The sequence below is a fragment of the Penicillium canariense genome, assembly GCF_028826845.1.
Source record: "Penicillium canariense strain IBT 26290 chromosome Unknown utg000003l_segment0_segment0, whole genome shotgun sequence".
Taxonomy (NCBI): domain Eukaryota; kingdom Fungi; phylum Ascomycota; class Eurotiomycetes; order Eurotiales; family Aspergillaceae; genus Penicillium; species Penicillium canariense.
The window spans coordinates 3,582,458-3,601,463 of record NW_026622730.1 but is presented as its reverse complement, the minus strand read 5'-3'; the positions used below and the strand labels follow the sequence as shown (position 1 = coordinate 3,601,463).

Below are 19,006 nucleotides of genomic sequence, written 5' to 3'. Positions count from 1 at the left end.
GAGTGGTAGCTCTGCACTCCTTGGCTTCATTTGATTCAGGGCCTGGCTTGTATTGTTTTTACTTTAATATGTCTTACTTGCAGACGTGTTTGTTGAATATTGTAGGACAACGTTGTATTCCGCTTGAGGGGGAAACGAAATCCGACGCTTAATTTACAGGGTGACCGACCAGATCGTTCTGTAACGTCATCATTTCTTTCCTCCACATAAGCAGGATGAGATTAGTGCACTTAGTAATAGCTTTTCCTGTTACCGCTATTGTTTCCTGCAGTGGGTCGTCTCCGCGGGACTTTGTGTCTAATCGGCTCGTGTCCGATAACCCCGCGCGTCCACTTCTTAAGACACCTGGGCGCTATGATAAAGCGACGTCGAGATTCTTTACCGTGGCATCCCCTGTACCTCTACAAATGTCCTTGATGAACACTCGTATCACTAAAAGATCACATCAGGCCTGCGAAAACTGCAGGTTAGTTGAATCGTGGCACCTGCGAGGAGAGTTTTGGGTGACAGAAAGCTTTGAACAGACGAAAAAAGATACGGTGTCCTGGGGAGCGACCGGCTTGCTCAACCTGCACACGTCTAAAGCAATCATGCCAGTATAGCAGCAACTATGACTACTGGGAGACAAACTCGGGAAGCGATCGTGTCCTGGTAAAAAGTCACTTACACTGGGACTCAATGGGTTGGGCTAAATTTAAACCAGGAGGACCGACTGCAAAGGCTAGAAGAAAAGATGAACCTGGTTTTGGAAGGACCAACGTATGCATAGCTTCCCATACTGAATAAACCCCCAAGGGCGAAAGAAAGCTGATCAATCTAGATCACAGCGCCAAATGGGGGCACCGGGAGAATTTGACACGCACCCCAGCCGACCTACAAGTAGGGAGATTGCACCAACATCGACTGGAATTTATGAAACACATGCAAAGCAAGGAATATCGCATGATGGGGTGGCCCTTCAGTCTGCCAACACGATGCCCCTAGCAGAACTTCCCGAAGACATGATTGCTGAGTCTATTGCGCTATACTTAAAATATTGCCACAAGCAGCCATTGTGGCTATTCGATCCAGTGGATCTTTCCACTCCAAAAAATCTTTCCAAGGAGGTTATATATGGTATCCTGAGTCTCGCTTTGCGCTTTTCGGATAATCACTTTCTGGAAGGGCGGGTGGACCAGATATGTCGCCAGTATGCGGAAGCTGCTCAGAGCCTGATCTCGTTTCGCATTGCTCGAGGGGCAGTGCATCTCTCCACGATGCAAAGCCTCTGTTTGATTGCCCTTGCTGAATACATTTGTGAGTTTCTGGTACTCGAGTGAAGCGATAGACTTTGCTGATATTTACTTAGCCAATGATACTCACCTGGCTTGGGTACATATTGGTCTCGTTACAAATCTCGCAAAATGTGGAAACATCGACATCGAATTGCACGAGGGTCAATCTACATCTTTATTAGAAGCTCGTCGAAGGTTGTTTTGGAGTATAAATTTTCTCAATCAGCAGTTCGGCCCAAGGAGTCTGTCGTTGAATATGCTACAAGATATACAAAGCCCGAAATATATGGCACTCAACATCGACTCTCATCGAGAGATGGGGGTATCGCCACCTCAAGTTCCTGAAGAAACTGGGTCGTTATCATCGAGAGGAGGCATATGGGTCTACATGGTGCAATTAGGCTCGCTTTGGAGGGAGGTCCAGCATTATGTTTCACATTGCGCCAGTGGCCATTTCACCCCACCATGGTCTGTGGAATCCGGTTATTCTATCATTGGAGCTCACTTGATGAACCTTGAAACCAATTTCCCCACCTCTCATCGATATGACTCTGCGAGGTTTCAAGAGCAGTCGATTGAGGAACTTCATGGTGATCGTTGGTATTGGAGTCCATGGTTGTATCTCCAATTTACATATCACGCCGTCCACAGCGTTATCAATCACCCCTTCCTTTACTCGTGGCGACCTCAACAAGCCGCTCAACTAGCCGTGCCAAACACATTTTGGAAGACCTCGTCAGAATTGGCGTTAGTTCACACCACCTGGACAGTTCGCCTGATTGACATGATTACTGAGAAGGACTATCAACTGTCCGATCCATTCATTGGCCATCTGGTAGCTATTGCGATCACAATTCACCTTTATTACTGCCGTGCAGCAGATCCCGCCGTTAGAGAGTCAGCTCAACGCAAAGTTGAAACTTGTACGCGGTTACTACACGACCTGGCCGCAAAATGGCCCGTGTGCGATGCCATAGTCAGTTCGTTGTTAAATTCCGCTTTCTTTAACTAGCTAATATTGTGATATAGTATCAAAAAATCCAGGAATTGATCCGATCAGCTTTTGCGGCGAGTCCGAGCTCTAGCAACCATCAGTCGCCACGAAGAACTATATCCATTGACACTGCATTGATGTGGGACATTCTTCTCCCGAATTCGCCCCAGACTTCATCGGCTCTCTCTGGGCAGGGTATCTTTGACCCATCGTTCTTTGAGTCGCCGAGAGAGAATTATCCAGAGAAGGTGACAGTTGAAACGGAGATATTCCATCACTCCACAAGGACGGTTGATACTTCCGATGGAGGTCAGGCCCTTCCGCCGTGTTCGAGTACCGTCAGCGGTCGGCGTCCCTCTGAAGCCTCAGATCATGAAGTTTGGAATGGAGACAATCAGCCTCCAGTCAATAATCACACCAGTCAAGTTCCGGTGGCCCGAGAAACCCTGGGGTGGTCGGGGCCTAGTTTCCAAAGTGATGTCTCCTTCATGGATGTTACCCATGATCCATTCTACCAGTTCCAGGACCACGACCATCCTTACTTAGGGGTTTGGGAAATTGGAAATTTGTAATATCCAAATAATCAGCATCAACGCCTAAATCATGTTGGTAATTTCGCATCACTTGGTCGAACGGGTCCCTACGTAGGCATCCCTCTAATGCCTGGGTATATTCGAAATGTTGTTCGCATTGAGTCAATTTTTAGGGTCAGCCGCTAGTTCTAGCAGCAAAGTTTTTAAGCGGAAACATATTTCCCACGCATAATGCGCAAGGATCGTTCCATATGTTTGACCACCTTTGCTCTAGGTACCGCGTAGTCTTCCGCTCTCAGGGGAAACTGTACAGGTCAAGAAACCACTATGAAAGTAAACTGAGGTCATTCTTCTTAATAAAGTCCATTTGGAACATGGACCAAGCTCAATATACAATCATAGGAAGCTATATATTGGGCGTGATGCAGGAGTAAAGGGAGTTGTTTGACCGTCAGAATATTATATCATCGTTTGGTGGTGGAAGACTTATGGAACACCAAGGCGGGGTAGATATCCTAAAGGATCTAAAGAAGTGTCAATGCGTTGATATACTTTCACCAAGAATGGCTTCATGCGGAATAGGCCGTGAAGGGTCCAGCCTCGATTATTGCTTCAGCCTCCTACTTCTAGAGCCCATCCGGATCCCGCGGCCCGAAGATGGAGATCGACCAATCGTAGCCTCGCCAGTTGTAAGTTTGGTATCCTTATAAGGCCACTGATTCGTGGACCTGGAACACAGGGTTCCTGTTTATGTAAGCCGGTCGGCGAACAGCCTTTCCGTCCCTCGCGGTGGGTCTTGGCGCCGTCGTGGCCAAAACAGGGCGGTCAGAAACTATGCCCCATCGCTGCCGCCAGGTGTCCACTTTGTGACGTAGGGAGGCAATGGCTTCATAATCCTTTTGATGGCTTGGTCGCAGCGAATAGGTCGACACAAGCTGGCTCTTATATGGCAAGGTTTGTTGACTGAAGCGAATTGCATTATTTATCTCGAGCCGATGACTCCTGAACCACCAACTGCAGAATAGCCTTGTAGAATCATGGTACGAATCACTGTCGAAAGGCTTCTCAGGCTCTCATAACGCCTGGGAAGTGTTTCTGACGTGAGATGAACAAGTTGAGTTGAATTTAGACTCAGTATGGTAGACCATATCTGTCTCTCGCGACAGTCACTTTTCCGAACTAACTCCACTGTGACAGCCGTGATGGTTCGTACAGGATTACTTCCGACCTAGCCATCCATCCTAAATTGAGGACTCTCATTGTTCTCAAGCATAGAAAGCGAGCAAAAGCCAAAAGCCCAAGCGCTATTCGGTTGACCGGGCGATGACCGGATATAATGGGGCAAGGCCCCGTGTGTTGCCGAACGCTACCCGCATTGGCCCGTCATTGGCCCGCGAAAAGTTTTCGGAATTGCGGCCCCATCCCTTTCAAATCCTTTCCTCCTTTCTCTCACTCACCCCAAAAGCTTCAATTGAATCTCCTCTCCTCTCCCCATCCTCGTTTTTTTCTTCTTGGGTGATCATACATAATGGCTGCTACCGCCACCGTTTCTAAGGACCTCCCCGTCCCGGCTGCTGCCCCCCAGCTGTCCGGAGTTGCTCTGTACAGCAGATTCGCCTTCGCCGGCGCCGTCTGCTGCAGTGTCACCCACGGCGCTGTCACTCCTCTGGATGTGTAAGTCGACAATGTGGATTTATATGAGAGCTATGGGATCAATGTCTAACATTGCGCGCGTCCTACAGCGTCAAGACCCGTATCCAGTTGGACCCGGTCACCTACAACCGTGGTATGATCGGTGGTTTCCGTCAGGTCATCCAGAATGAGGGTGCTGGCGCTCTCCTGACTGGTCTCGGCCCTACCGCCGCCGGTTACTTCCTCCAGGGTGCCTTCAAGTTCGGTGGTTACGAGTTCTTCAAGCAGCAGGCCATCACCAACCTCGGCTACGAGACTGCTAAGAACAACCGCACCGCTGTCTACCTCGCCTCCTCTGCCTGCGCCGAGTTCATGGCCGATATCGCCCTCTGCCCCCTCGAGGCTACCCGTATCCGTCTCGTCTCTCAGCCTTCCTTCGCTAGCGGCCTTCTGGGTGGCTTCAGCCGTATCATGAAGGAGGAGGGTCTCGCCGGTTTCTACTCCGGTTTCGGCCCCATTCTGTTCAAGCAGTAAGTTCCTGTTGTCTTGGATTGGGCATTTGATATACCCGTACGAGACACCCATATGTTGGCCCTCTTGACTGACGCGTTATTGTCAATAGGGTCCCTTACACCATGGCCAAGTTCGTCGTCTTCGAGAAGGTCTCTGAGTCGATCTACGACTCTGTTGACAAGAACGGCCTCTCCGACGGTGCCAAGACTGGTATCAACCTTGGCTCCGGTCTCATTGCTGGTCTTGCCGCCGCCCTCGTCTCTCAGCCCGCTGACACCATGCTCTCCAAAATCAACAAGACCCAGGGTCTCCCCGGTGAGGGCACTATCTCTCGTCTCGTCAAGATTGGCAAAGAGCTCGGCCTCCGTGGCTCTTACTCTGGTATCGGTGCTCGTCTCTTCATGGTCGGTTCCCTCACCGCCGGTCAGTTCGCCATCTACGGTGACATCAAGCGTGTTCTTGGTGCTACCGGCGGTGTTGAGATCGGCAAATAGATTATTTGAGTGTTGTAGATGGAAGGGGATTATAGAGACTACCCTTAGACTTTTTTCACGTTTCACACCTTGTCCATCCTCACCAATACGATGTACAATACTTTGTCTCAGTTTTCCTTCAAGAACAGGCTCGGTTTCCTTTGTTTGCAATTGGGGCCCTTTGCGTGGATTCACTTAAGTAGACTTGGGGCTGTACGCAAAGCTCCCGCTTCTTGTGTAAAGAATCATAAACCCATGGTGCCGATGTCCTGCTCAAGCGGCTACGGTCGAGGATTTTTATTCCATGTATCATCATCGCTTGGGTACGGATGATCTACCGTGTGTTTCAAGACACTGTCGAGTGTTTATTTGCGTTGCCATTACCCATAACCACCAAAGGCGCGATGAGATTGACGGTACTCGGCTTGCAACCTACGATTGACAGTACACCAGAGCATTTAGGATTCGTGAGTTGAGATTCTCATTGACACACATACGGAGACCACTCAAGCAGGGTTCACCTCGATCGCTGATGCCAACAACCGAATTCGAATCACAACACGTATCGGAACCTTGGATTCTATCAGAGAATTAGCATGTTTCCCTAGGTGGCATTGGTATTAAAATGGTTCTCACCTCAAAGTCGGTAAGATCAGCCATCTCCTCATATTCTGATTGGACTCTAGCACCGTCTTGATCGGCAGCAGCCGTTGCGTCTCTTTTTTTGTTTCGACGAACCAACAGCAGCCGCAGACAGATAGCCAGAACTGCTTGAGCAGATGCGCAAGCAACGATGACCTTGCAGCCGGTCTGGTAGATGGGGGCCTCCTTGGCTAAGAATGCGTGAGGACCAATTATGTTTCCAGCACAATAGGCCAAAAATACAAGGGCGACACCGGTGGACCGTTTAGTGTAGCCTCCAAGATTGGTGGCTGGCATCTGCAGTGACAGAACTAGAGGGCAGACATATGCACCAACGATGTAGTAGCCAAACAGTACCCCTACCTTGTTGGTATTGTGAGGCAGTTTCCACATCAAGCAGGTGCCAATAACGGTAGGCGCCAGGTAGATGAACATGACGATGGTGCGAGAATTGCGAACACGGGATGCGAAGAATGTTCCACTCAAAATCCAGAAGATTTGAAAGGCGCCCATGGGTATTCCAAGCGCACATGTCATGAGAGGATCGTTTGTCAAGCCTTTGATAATGAGCTTGCCAAAGCTGGCTATTCCGCCGTTGATGATCTCATTGAAAAGGGTATAGAAGAACAAGATCCAGACTTGAGGATCAACCAAAGCCTCTCGAATCTGATACCACTTGATTTTGTGGTTCATCACACCTGTTCTTCCGAGTCGATTGCGACTGATCAAAAGAGCCTTGTCTTCCAACTTGAAACGTGTTGCAGAAATGATGTCGTCTGGAAGAAAAAAAACATCAAAATTCCCCAGGCCACAGTAACTCCTCCTAATATGAGATAGATCGCTCTCCATACTGCAATTGTCTTAATTTGACCAATTCCAAAAGTCAGAACACCGCCAATGACGGCGCCCAGCCCGTTACAACTGTAGAAGATACCTGCACGAAAAGGCTGTTGATCACGCGTGTACCACATGCCCACAATCATCATGAAGCATGGCGTGATGGGTGCTTCGAAGATGCCCAGAAGGAAACGGCAAATCGCCATACCAGTGAATGAGGTGCAGGCGGCGGTAATCATAAGCATTGCACCCCAAGCAACAACATTTCCTGAGACAACTTTGGCGAGTTTCGTCTTTTGTGCAAGAATATTCCAGGGATATTCAGCAACCAGATAGGCTAAGTAGAAAATGCTGGCTAGCCAACTATATTGGTTGCTGGACATGTGTGTTGATGTAAAGAGATCGAAAACCGCGGAGTACGCCAGTGCAGACTTGTCGATATACTGAAGGACGTAGGTACCTGCGAGAAGTGGTAGGAGCACAAGGTCCACCCTGCGTACCAGTGACTTGTTGCGCTTTTCATCATCCAAAAGCACCTGCATTGCTACCTGAGTGAAGCCATGTTCGTGAAGGAAAGCCTCTCCTTCGTCTAGGTCCGCAATGGTGCCGACTTGGTGATCTTTTTCATCTTTGATTCCGATAGAGCCTTTCTCTATATTATCTTCTTTCATAGTGGTGATGAGAACGTGACAGCAAAAATTAGATACTAGGAAGTAATAGTGAATTGAGCCTTCGGTAGCCTTTAGCTAGTCTTTCAAAACGCGACTGGGCGTCCGTTGATATACCTCCAATCCCCCATTATACGGTGGGCATCCGGGCGGGGTACCCTACTTACTCGGATTCTGTCCGAAGTCTGATAATTAGTCCCCAGAGATAAAGGTTGTTTCTTGGCTATAACGCTAATACCTCCTGATAACCCTATCTGCATGACACGGGTAAGCAGAAAAATGGCTGGTGGGAGTCGACGATAAGAACGTAAGGCAATCAATCACCTTATGATTTGCCGTTCCGCCCCTTGTCTTGGGTATTGCTATACCCGCTGGCTGCCATTCTATTTGTGTCAACAAGATCGAGAACGCCTTTTGAAAATGTCTTAACCGGGGGATCCAATCTCAAACTCCAAACGTCGAAACTACTCACCTGCCTTCCGATATCTCCCACCACACTTGGCTAGACTAGCGGTTTGGTCCGGCGAGACAAGGGACGCGACTAAGATCCATTGATCAACCTATAAGGCCCCTACACTCGATTTAGAGCAACGGCAATTCCGAATTTCTGCCGGTTCCATAAGTCTTATCTGTTAGCCTCGTTCCTGCCGCTGATCGCTGTCGTCAGGTCTCCACTACCTCCACCCAGTCTCCTCCGCACGGAACTACTTATATGCGCCGAAGCCGAAGACGCCTCCCTCCCTCTCACTACTCATTGCCACCCCGAATTCAGCCAGCCACATTGTTGCCACTCGAAGTGAGCCAGAAAACAATCATGGCTGCGCATTCCACTCGCCCTTCTGTCACCCTGTTGCAGGGCCTGGTGGTTGGAATTCACCTCCAGGAGGCATTCCCGCAGGCTGTCGACGCGTTTCTGGGAGTTCCTTACGCTCTTCCGCCTGTCGGCGAGAGACGATTCAAGCCGGCATTCAAAGTGCCAGCGTCAGAAGAAACAATAGACGCATCGAAATATGGCCCCGCGGCTCCTGGTAAGCCCTTGCTGTCGGGTGGACCAAAGCTCGAGCAGAGTGAAGACTGCCTCACCGCAAATATCTTTCGACCAGCGGGAACCAACGAAGGGGACAAACTTCCAGTTGCAGTGTATATTCACGGTGGTGCCTTCAATCGGGGATCGGCTGCAATGCACGACACAGCCTCCATGGTTGCTTGGTCTGAGTCACCGTTTATTGGGGTGAGCTTCGGTTACCGGGTTGGGGCATTGGGATTCCTGCCCTCGGGCCTGACAAAGAAAGAAGGGGTCCTTAACCTTGGACTTCGCGATCAGGTTCATTTATTTGAATGGGCGCAGGAAAATATCGGGAAGTTCGGAGGTGATCCTGGCAATGTGACGCTATTTGGCCTATCGGCTGGAGCGCATTCGGTAATATCATTCATTCTGGAGTTTAGAGATAGATCGCATTCTAACGATTAAACAGATAGGCCATCATCTTCTCAACTACAAGGAACAAGCCCCACCACTTTTCCACCGCGTTATCATGGAATCCGGCTCGCCAACCTCTCGCGCGGTACGACCCTACAATGCAGCAATACACGAACAGCAATTCCAAGACTTCCTTCTAGAGGTTGGCTGTCCTCCAGACCTACCTGAGGCTGAAATATTTCCTTTCCTTCGGTCACTTCCTAGTTCCACGGTGACAAATGCCCAAACCGCCGTATTCGACAAGTACAATCCTTCTCTTCGGTGGGCTTTCCAACCTGTCATTGACGATGAGCTTATTTACCGTAAGCCTTTGGACGCCTGGAATTCTCAGCTCTGGAATAAGGTGCCGATAATGACGGGCTTTACAACCAATGAAGGGACCATGTACGTGGACAAGAAAATGTCTGATCCGGGACAGTTCCGCGCGTTCTGGCACAATCTTCTTCCTGAGCTGTCATCTTCGGATTTGGATACAATCGACAAGCTGTACCCGGACCCGAGCGTTGATTCGACTTCACCATATGTCGAAACGAGAAAAGGCCGCGGACTAGGACCTCAGTATAAACGCATTGAGGCAGCGTACGCTCACTATGCATATGTTGCACCCGTCCGCCAGACAGCCGACTTTGCATCCTCCCAAGGTGTCCCTGTTTACCTGTATCACTGGGCTCTTCCCAGAACCGTGGTTGGCAGAGCAAACCATGGTGATAACATGTACTATGAGACATATAACAGTGGGATCACAGGGATTTCAGAGTCACAGAAGGAGCTTTCTGGAACGCTGCATGCCTATATCACCAGTTTCATCACCCAGGGGGATCCTAACGCTATAGCAGGTCGTTACTCTCAAAGATCTGAATGGAAACCATTTGTACCAAATGATGCACATATCATGACTTTGGGAGAGGGAAATGAAGAGTTGATCGGAGGCACTAGTGCCGCAGCCTCGAAGTTGACCAAGGATGATTGGGCGAGGGAACAGACCCAATTCTGGTGGTCGAAAGTTCCGATTTCACAGCTTGCTTGAATACGTTGTTTAGAACATAGAATTATAGAGAGAATTGCATTCCCCATTTCTTAGCGCTCATTCTGAATTTTTATTAGTATCAGACCAACCTCTGCATCAGCTATATCGAGAATATGCTCGGAATAATAGCATGGGATGAATTCAACCCATGTAGCGCCTTACCGGGCGTTCAGAGCACCCTTCCCACTCAGAAATCGAGGCAACATGTCATTTGGGTCGCCTGGTGCCTATGCCATCTGCTTTAGAGCCAGGGTGTTGGCCAGGTCCATGTTTTCCGTATCCATGACATTACGGTGACAAACTACGTTGTACTGCGCAGCTGCGTGGTGGTCATGACGAAAATGTGCCATCCCCTGCTAGAAGATGATCGGATGCGCGACCAAGTCCAAAACGACGATTGTGAACCGGCTAGAAGAACTGAGATGCAAGAAGGGTGCGGAATAAGCTCGGTCGCGATGGCTTGGTTGCTACGAAAAGGGCGCTGTCCAATCGTTGGATTGATCAGTATCCAGAATCGAGTCTTCGGTATCGTTCCTTCAGTATAGCAACTAGGTCCGGATTCAGCTTACATGTCACCGGTGATTCACATTGACCCAGCCAATGTGCCTAAGTTCTTTGAGTAGCCTGTCCTACGAGGGTGTGGTTGCAGAGCCCGAGTTTCGCCTCTTCGAGCGGTACCAGTCTCCAAAGAATCCAGGAGCACTGTGTTTGGTTGGGGAAATGAGGTTCTTTTTCGCGGTGGGTGAAGAACGGTATGGCCGTAGCACTGACTCTGCAAAGGGATATACGGCCACTCGATGGTTCACGGAGACTATTTTCTCCCGAACGTCATTTGCCTCTAATTTCTGACGCGTAGGACCAGAATCAAATGACTCAAATGACCAAGGATTACTAAAAGGGATATCTGGCCGCGACGGAGCTTATGTTCGCGAAGCCACGAGAATTCAAGATCTATAACCGGGTGGGGGCGCCATGTTTCATGGTCGGGAATCGGAGCGAATAGACCGAATTGACTACAGTTTCAAGTTCGTGTGATCTACGAGACACAATAGAAGGAAAGATAAATACGATTAGCCCACACACTGCGGGCCTACCCCTCCGATTAAACTACCCTAGCTAAGCTATTTGCAAGACCCGAATTAATAACGTAATACCAACAGCGCAAAAGGCTATCACCAGCGCCGAGAAACGCCCTGATTACCTCGGCCTGGAAAGATAAGATAGCAGGCAAGAATCCGACTCTTGCCTATGCAAGTAGATGCGGGAGATGTGTTGCTCGGACATCTCCGTGGGTAGATACAATAAGGAAACCAGACGCTAGTCTAGTCGCCAAACCTGGAGTAAAGGGGAGGGTAAGTGGAAAAACCGACCTTGTGCTCAGTGAGCGTGGTATGAGGTTCACCGCGATAAAGAAAGTCGCCCGATGGCCGATTGATCAAAGTATCAGGCTCATAGGAGAGCAAGGCTGAGATGGCCGCAGGCCATATCTGGAAGATTCTGGTGGTGGTAGTGCTGTTTTTTCTCTCTTTATTATGGGGACCAGCCCCGGCGGGATGGGATGGATGCGTTATTCTCAAGTCAAAGAAGAAGTGTTTACGCCGGGGTTGCAGTGCTGGCAATCGTGTTTGGTGTGACTTGGCGCTTGGCTGCTCCTTGTGCCGATCCCTGTACCGAATCCTGTGGAGTAAGAACATAAATTAGTGATTCCGGTTTGTCGGTACCCCGAGGGCATCTGATTTCGCGAGACGTGGAAGGGCGAGTTCGAGTATCGATGTCATTACTGAGTCAGGTCCAATCTCGTTCTCTTCAATTCACTTACGTCCATTTCGCCGAGCCTTCGTTTCTGGCCGGCCGACTCCGTCCTCTTGATCACCTTCTTCTTGGGTCGGGACGGGCGGGTTTCGCCGGCTTGGAAGACATCATCCGGCAGATCAAAGCTGAAGGTGTTAGGATCAATTGATCGAGAGAGGGATTAAGAGGCTTGAATGACTTACTTGCGAACGTGGGTGACCGCCAGGTCATGAACTTCTGGAAGATAGCCCGTCCAGGATGTACATGTTGACTTGAAGATCTGCGAGTCCGTGGAGATGTCCAAAGATCGGGAGGCGCCTAGTATGGGTTAGAAACGTCAAAGTAAAGAGAAGTAAGCTCCATACCTGGCTCCAATGGCTTTAACTCCAAGCCAATATAATAGGTAGTAGTGTAGACGGTACGACTTTCACCTTCGGGCTTCTGCTCCGTACGCTCCATAGGCTCCGCGGGCTCTGGAACATCTGCATTCTCCATTCCATACTGCGCCGCAACTTCGTGGGCAGGGTTATTTGCCTCGTCGGTTGTCTCCGTCGTCGTTCCCTTGGCCTGATACTGTGTTGATCCATTTTTGACGGCCTCCATCTCCTGCGCATTTGTAACAGTGTGGATTCTGTCAAATCCCTTGGGGAAAGGATGAGCCACCGCAATAATGCCCTTCCGATCAAGAGCCCCAACGAGGTGACGCAGCTTCGATTCGACAAGGCCGGACCAAACTGCCTCGTCTTCCTTCGTTTTGCTTGATGCGGTGATGCTGAGGTAGTACTTGTAGTCTTGGGTGAAGAAGGTATGGCGGGTGAAGAGATCATTCCAGGAAAGTTGCTTCATGAAAATCTTGTCCACAACGTCGCCTCCTCTTTGGAGCTCCCGTAGAAGAACAGTCTTGGTCGACATTGAGATGTTATGAGTTGCACACATGGAGGGATAGGCAGGAGTGATAATAGGCATCAAATGGAATCTATCGCCATGGTAGATCTGGAAAAGAATAACAAAAAGAAAATGTGAGTCCTAAATTCCACACATGACAACATGGCGAGCATTGCTTACCTTGGGGTTCCAGACTTTCATCTGGAGAGGGCCCTCTTCAATCTGCTTCAGTAACACAGGTTGAGGCCATGCCCATTTGTTCATGATTCTGAAGAACTTGCCAACAATAACCGAGCCGGTAGCCTGAGGGTACAGCTGACACACTCTGGCCACCAACATCGCCCAAGCAATACCTCCGGGGAAGCCGACAATATTAGCGTAGATTGCTCGGCCTAAACAAAATTGTATTTAGTCCACGTGCTACTGAATGAACAAAGAGAGGTGAAAGGGTCTTGACTCACGTTGAGCCCACAATTTAATTGCGCGCAAGGCGAGGCGAAAGGTCTTCTGCTGGGGAACAAGCTCCAGTATTTCATCCGCAACACGGGTTCCATTCAGCGAACGAACATCCTTTTCTTCCAAGCCTCGCAGATAATCATTGTTCTTCAGGTCCAGGTTCATCGGCACAGAAGGAATTATCAAACGAGCGAAAAGCAGATCGATGCTGACCCCAGCAAGCTCCAGTTTAATAATGGGAACAAAAGCATCTGGAACTGGAGTCATCTTTTCAATCACGCCTTCGGGTGCCATGTTTTGTAGGAGAGGGGGAAGTCGGAGAAGAAATCCTCGGTAGACACATGTTTCGGGCCAACCACGAGAGTATCGATATCCGATCCTACCGAACAACAATGGTCAATTATAAGCTTAGATTCTTCAGAGCAACGCAGTGAAATGAGCCTTACCTGGGCCATAGACACCGAGTCGGTAACCGCCGAAGGTGAAGATCTTGCCTCCCGAAGCCTCGACAGCCGCAGGAGAAAGGCCCTTTTTGCGACTCACAGACTTCACAAATTCTAGCGCAACACGTTGGAGTAACTGGAGCATTTGTATTCTGCCGTAAACTCATCAGCCGTCACTTCCTCGTTGTGAGCTAACCAGCATGAATGACACGCACCTCTTTTCGGAATCTGAAGGCGGTTCGAAGTTGTTCTGCGCCTTGAGCTCGGCGATGAGATCGTCGTTCGCAGCCACCTCATCGTGTGTCGGCAGAGCATTTGATATGGGAGGAGTCACACCCCATTGTCGACCAGAGGTCGCCGTCATTTTTTTTATAAGAGGGAGGTAGTCTGCGAGGAGGTAATAGGTGTCGCGTTCCAGTGAAGATAGGGATTAGATAACGGGAGAGAGAACTCGGCCGGGTCGACGTCACAGTCGCTTGTCGATGCGAGTAACCAGGGACAGGAAAGAAGAACGACGGGTGGAATTGAGATCGACAAAGGAAAACAGAAGGAAGTGACACGACCAGAAATGAACGACAGCTCGAGGGAGCAGTGGATGAAGTGACGGCGCGAAAGGTTTGTCCATCGCCAACCGGCGTTTCCACAGACATGGATGGGCCTACGGCGCTTACTCAGTTTCTGTCACATGATCATGTACTTTGGCCAATTTTCACGCCCTTTGTTACGCCAGGGCTGGTTATCTTCTGTGAACTTGGAATGCAATTGTTTGCAGGAATTCCGGACAAGCTTATGTGGTAGACTGATCGTGAATTATGATGGGCTGTCAAGGAAACCCCAGTGTTCCTCGGTGAGCGACCGTCCCCAGGAGTCGCGCGCAATATCTGCCGATCACAGCGCACCCTGAAGCTTCTCACCCAGAGCGTCAACGCCATCTGGCGGATTTTCCGCAAAGAACTCTGAGAGCTGCTTGTCCAACCATTCCACATCCCCCTTGCTATCGCCGGGGCCTCCTGCCCAGTCTGCAGATATAAGTCAGCCTTACTCGTTGCTATCGAAATCAATCAAGATGCACTTACGTCCCCAGACAGAAGGGAAGACGCCCAGCTTTCCAACGCCAGGATTCATACACGCGACCTCGTACTCGGAATCTTCGGGCCTAACGGAAATTGAATGTCAATATCTCTGTTAAAATCCAATCCAGAAATCATTGGGTCTTCTTACGGGAAGTAAAGGTCAGTCTTCGCTGGCAGAACGAGTGTCTTCGCCTTGATCCCGGCCATTGCTTTCTCAAAGTCTCCATTGTATGGCTCCTGCTGGGAGACGTCCCCGTTCTGCCAGGTTTGCATCATCACCAACAGGTTCTCGGGATCTAGAGAGTGCCGTTAGTGCAAGTGCGATTTAGCACAACCGCTAGAGGATGGTACCTTTCGAGCAAGCCCACGTTTCCCAGAAATTCACCAAAAAGTCTTCGAGGTCTTTGTATCCCAGGGCTGACTCATAGAGCTTCTGGCGATAGAAGGCCTGGCTGAAGCCCCTGTTATTTTTTTGGTTGTTAGTCCAGCTTCAATACAAAGCAGGCAAGGGAAAGGCCATACCACCCCGCATAAACTCTCCCCATGGCCTTGAGACCAACCTCTCTATCCCTGTCACTCCACACTCGAACCTCCAGGGAGCTCTCCTGCACTCCAACCTTGCCAGACCCGGCCGATCGAGTATTTTTGACAGCAAGCAAGGCACATTTGACACCCTCTAAAAATACTTGATTGTGCAGGGATGTCTTCGCTGAGCCGCAGAATGGTACTGCAATGTCCATGAAATCCGGGTACTGCGTTGCCCACTGGTAGGTCTGACCGGCACCCATAGACCAGCCCAAGACGGCTCGCAGGTGTGTGATGCCGAAGTGCTTGGTGACGAGCTCGTGCTGGGCGCGGACATTGTCGTAGAACGAAACCTTGGGAAAGGGTTTAGAGGTGGGCTGGTTTGAAGGAGACGACGACTGCCCGTTGCCAAAGAGGGCTGTGATGATAATAAAGAATTCCTTCGGGTTGAGGGTCTTATCTTCTCCGATTAGCCAAAAATTGTCCGAGATGGCTGTACAGACAAGATTAGCATCAAGTCAGCAGCTATCCAAGGTCTCATGTTCCAACGACATACCACCCGAAAACCAAGAGGGGTAAACAATGGCCGGGAGGTGGGGGTCCCCAAAGGTCTTGTATGCGATATGTGCATCAGCAATCTTCTCCCCGCTCTGCAGGTCCCAGTCCCCGAGCTTGTAAACCTCGTAATCCGGCTCCGACATTGTTGCGGTCGGTTGAAATAAGGCTTGGTGAAACAAAAGATCCTGGTTCGGCGATATCTGGTCCTGGGCGTTGCGCATTTATAGTCCTACGGCCTAGAGATAACGAACGACCCCGCTCGACATGCGAGATATCTGCCCCTCTCCGCACGATACGCGCTTGGAGTCGGGAGTTATATCTTCCACGGGATCCCGTCCCCATAGATTTGTCATGAATCGCCTGACATGGTGTTCTTTGCATTTCCTTTGGGGCGTGTTTGTAATCAGTATACTGGGATCGCGCATGATGGGAAATCATAGTTCCTGGGATACCGTAGTTCCTGGGATACCGATAGATCCAAGTACAGTCGTTAGGCCCAGCACTTGGATGCTGACCATGTAGTGACAGAATGTTCCCAGTCTCGTTCACAGTCATTCAGCACCGGACAGCCTGCCACAATGGTGGGGGTCAATCAACAACTGAATTGCCGAATGGCTACCATAAAAAGTTTCGATACTACTCTATGTATGGTTCCTTGGATGCATTGCACTTCTTGTTCTTCTAATGTATCCGTCGTAGTCAATCCGCTGGCCACACATATATGTGTTATGCAATCGAAAGCTTTAAAAATTCGGACGGGGAATCTCAATAGCATCAGTAGTGCGACCATATGATATGCCACCCAAACGACTAATAGGCTTGAGAACCTTCAGGTCGATGACACTCTGCTCCTTGTCAATAGCATCCTCCCGCACCCAAAACCGCACGCCCTCGATAATAGCCAACACACTGGACTTCTTACCCGGCACCGCCCGGCTCTCAAACTCCTTCGTCTCGACCAGCTTGCCCTCGATCGCCAGGATTGACTCCTTCACACGTGCAGGCTTGACCACGGAGGTTGGGCCCTGGGTGAGGCCCGAGACGTCCCACTCCGAGTGGCCGTAGGGCGCATTGATCGCCGTCGAATTGGCAGCCTCAACGAAGTGCTCCGAGATAATATTGATCACGCACTCCTTCGTCTCGTTCAAATTCTTCAGTGTATCCTTAGCCTTGTCCAGCGAACCGACGAACCCGACGATGAACAGCGGCGGATCATGGTTAATGAGCTGCGCGTAACTGAACGGTGCGAGATTCGTTGTCTTCCCGTCTTCCGACTTGGTGCTGATAAGGGCGATGGGCCGCGGCACCATGCCCGAGATCAGGAGTTTGTAGTTGGATGCGACAGACCGGCCATCGGCATGGGGATCGATCTCGACGTGATCCTTCTTCAGGCTCTCACCGCCATCGTTGGCGCCGTCGCCTTCTTTCCAGGCCGGGTTGGGGGGTTTGGAGAAGGTAACCTCGGCGTCGCGGCGGAAGTCCGGCCGGGTGGCTTGGAGGGCTTCGAAATCCCGGCCGACTTTGAGCATGGCGGACGTGGTGCTTAGGGGCTGACTTGAGTGGTAGGAGGTGCAATTGGAGCGGGCGCGACTGTAGTCACGATGCTTCGAGTCAGCCCAGTTGTTCGAGCGCGCCTGCATGTGGGTTCATCTCGGACCTGGCCATTGACATATGTTGCCATGCCGGCCGGTCGTGTTGACCTTGCCGCCGAGACGGCGAGGCATTTGGGACACTCACAGTGGTAGCCCGGAGGATCTCCGAGTCGCACGGAGAGCGGTTGCGAAGAAATGCATCAAGGCTCGATTGATTGCAGACCCGTCCTTATCGCGTCTCCCTCGCCAAGCAGCGACCTCGTCGCTTTCTTATATTACCAATCGAAGCGGGGCTAACTACCACGGCGATCTTTGACCGCTTGACAGTATTGCCACGCATATTTGGGGGTCACTCACGTGAACTAGCCGTGGCAGTAACCGCCGCTGCCCCCCACGGTCGGCCCGACCATTGTCAGTGTGTACGGATGACACCTGAGACTAGCTTGATATGAGGAATCGCAGTGAGGTTTTCTGATCATGTTCCCTTCCGACTCACCCAGGCAGATGTCTTACACTAACCAGCCTTCTAGAATACCTTAAATTGTATGATGTTGCTGGCGGGTGGTTTCTGGCGGACCGAAGGTAGGTTCCGAACGCTTGGTGTACTGCCCTCGGTCTATTTCTCGCCCGATAGACGTGTAAAATCCGGGTAACAAAAGCACAAATATCCAGTAAATGGATAAGCTTATTTGCCAGCCGATATGCCGCGATGATGGGCCAAGAACATTAGCATTGGCGAAGGCAGGCTGGTAAACGGGAGAATGGGGCAATGGTGACTGGTCCGAGTTGCGGGAAAACCCCGGCCGACTCCCGCAAAGTACTCCGAAAACTGGAGCAGCTGGGGCTGCTGGAGAGCAATAAATGGAGCCCGGGAAGTCTGGACTCGCCGTGCGCGCCCCGTCCCCCCCCCCAATGTGAAGTATATGCCCTCAATGTCCCCAACGTGGGATAATATGGGATAGGAAACTTCGCCGCCAAGCTAGGGAGTCCTATAGTCCCGATCTACACTAGCTATTGCTATGAGTTGTCCTCTCCTACTCGAGTCTCCTGCAGGAACAATCACCCATCACACAAAACCCAAGGCCCATACCAAACCCCTCTGAAAGCCGGGAGCCCGCCAGCCAGGAACGTCCCAGCGGGCACCGAGCGGATCTTCGTGTGGTCGCCCCACCAGGGCAACGATCCCATGACCATCAGATCTTGACTTTGGGATGTCACTTTGGTGGATGGGCACTCCAATACTCCATACCCCGTACCCCGTAAATATTCCGATCCAGCGAAAGGGTAAAGCCCCCCACTGCGCGCGCCACTGTTTCCGACGTCCTAGAGAGGAAGGAAATACACGGGGAATCGAGTCCTATTTAGTTCCTTGTGAAGTCCCACGCCGTTAGTTCGTGGAAATCACCGTAACCAAAGTCATGGGTGGTCAAATTATGTCGCCAGCAGTACTCCGACTTGACCAAGTAGCTATACTTCCAGCTGCACATCCACACATACCGACCTACAACCAAAAACTGTACGGGCATAGCATGATCGATCAGCGAACAAGGGCGACGGCCAGAATGCCGCGTACTGTAAAACCTGTAAATCCCCCCAGTGGCGTATAGCTC

At 50.5% G+C, this 19,006-nt stretch overlaps 7 protein-coding genes across 7 annotated transcripts; 3 read left to right on the top strand and 4 right to left on the bottom strand.

Moving 5' to 3' along the window:
* Positions 1-833: 833 nt before the first annotated feature.
* N7482_006169 (fungal specific transcription factor domain-containing protein) lies at positions 834-2,840 on the top strand (the record flags this gene model as incomplete). The annotated part of the gene is made up of 3 exons (XM_056688294.1): positions 834-1,296; positions 1,349-2,250; positions 2,304-2,840. 3 exons carry the CDS (start codon positions 834-836, stop codon positions 2,838-2,840), a joined length of 1,902 nt encoding a protein of 633 aa, XP_056543849.1.
* A 1,489-nt stretch (positions 2,841-4,329) lies between these two features.
* N7482_006168 (putative mitochondrial phosphate carrier protein (Mir1)) lies at positions 4,330-5,440 on the top strand (the record flags this gene model as incomplete). The annotated part of the gene is made up of 3 exons (XM_056688293.1): positions 4,330-4,475; positions 4,544-4,963; positions 5,056-5,440. 3 exons carry the CDS (start codon positions 4,330-4,332, stop codon positions 5,438-5,440), a joined length of 951 nt encoding a protein of 316 aa, XP_056543848.1.
* A 532-nt stretch (positions 5,441-5,972) lies between these two features.
* On the bottom strand, positions 5,973-7,569 carry N7482_006167 (putative MFS transporter; the record flags this gene model as incomplete). Its single annotated transcript, XM_056688292.1, has 3 exons — positions 5,973-5,999; positions 6,056-6,837; positions 6,933-7,569. The coding sequence occupies 3 exons, from the start codon at positions 7,567-7,569 to the stop codon at positions 5,973-5,975; spliced, it is 1,446 nt and encodes a 481-aa protein (XP_056543847.1).
* Positions 7,570-8,380: 811 nt separating this feature from the next.
* N7482_006166 (putative extracellular lipase) lies at positions 8,381-10,073 on the top strand (the record flags this gene model as incomplete). The annotated part of the gene is made up of 2 exons (XM_056688291.1): positions 8,381-8,986; positions 9,042-10,073. The coding sequence occupies 2 exons, from the start codon at positions 8,381-8,383 to the stop codon at positions 10,071-10,073; spliced, it is 1,638 nt and encodes a 545-aa protein (XP_056543846.1).
* A 1,593-nt stretch (positions 10,074-11,666) lies between these two features.
* Positions 11,667-14,012, bottom strand: N7482_006165 (polynucleotide adenylyltransferase; the record flags this gene model as incomplete). Its single annotated transcript, XM_056688290.1, has 9 exons — positions 11,667-11,750; positions 11,893-12,010; positions 12,068-12,182; positions 12,230-12,857; positions 12,930-13,141; positions 13,211-13,413; positions 13,485-13,584; positions 13,652-13,800; positions 13,864-14,012. The coding sequence occupies 9 exons, from the start codon at positions 14,010-14,012 to the stop codon at positions 11,667-11,669; spliced, it is 1,758 nt and encodes a 585-aa protein (XP_056543845.1).
* A 524-nt stretch (positions 14,013-14,536) lies between these two features.
* N7482_006164 (homoserine acetyltransferase family protein) lies at positions 14,537-15,947 on the bottom strand (the record flags this gene model as incomplete). The annotated part of the gene is made up of 6 exons (XM_056688289.1): positions 14,537-14,667; positions 14,725-14,804; positions 14,870-15,017; positions 15,073-15,182; positions 15,244-15,739; positions 15,803-15,947. The coding sequence occupies 6 exons, from the start codon at positions 15,945-15,947 to the stop codon at positions 14,537-14,539; spliced, it is 1,110 nt and encodes a 369-aa protein (XP_056543844.1).
* Positions 15,948-16,547: 600 nt separating this feature from the next.
* Positions 16,548-17,444, bottom strand: N7482_006163 (flavin reductase family protein; the record flags this gene model as incomplete). Its single annotated transcript, XM_056688288.1, has 1 exon — positions 16,548-17,444. One exon carries the CDS (start codon positions 17,442-17,444, stop codon positions 16,548-16,550), a length of 897 nt encoding a protein of 298 aa, XP_056543843.1.
* Positions 17,445-19,006: the final 1,562 nt, after the last annotated feature.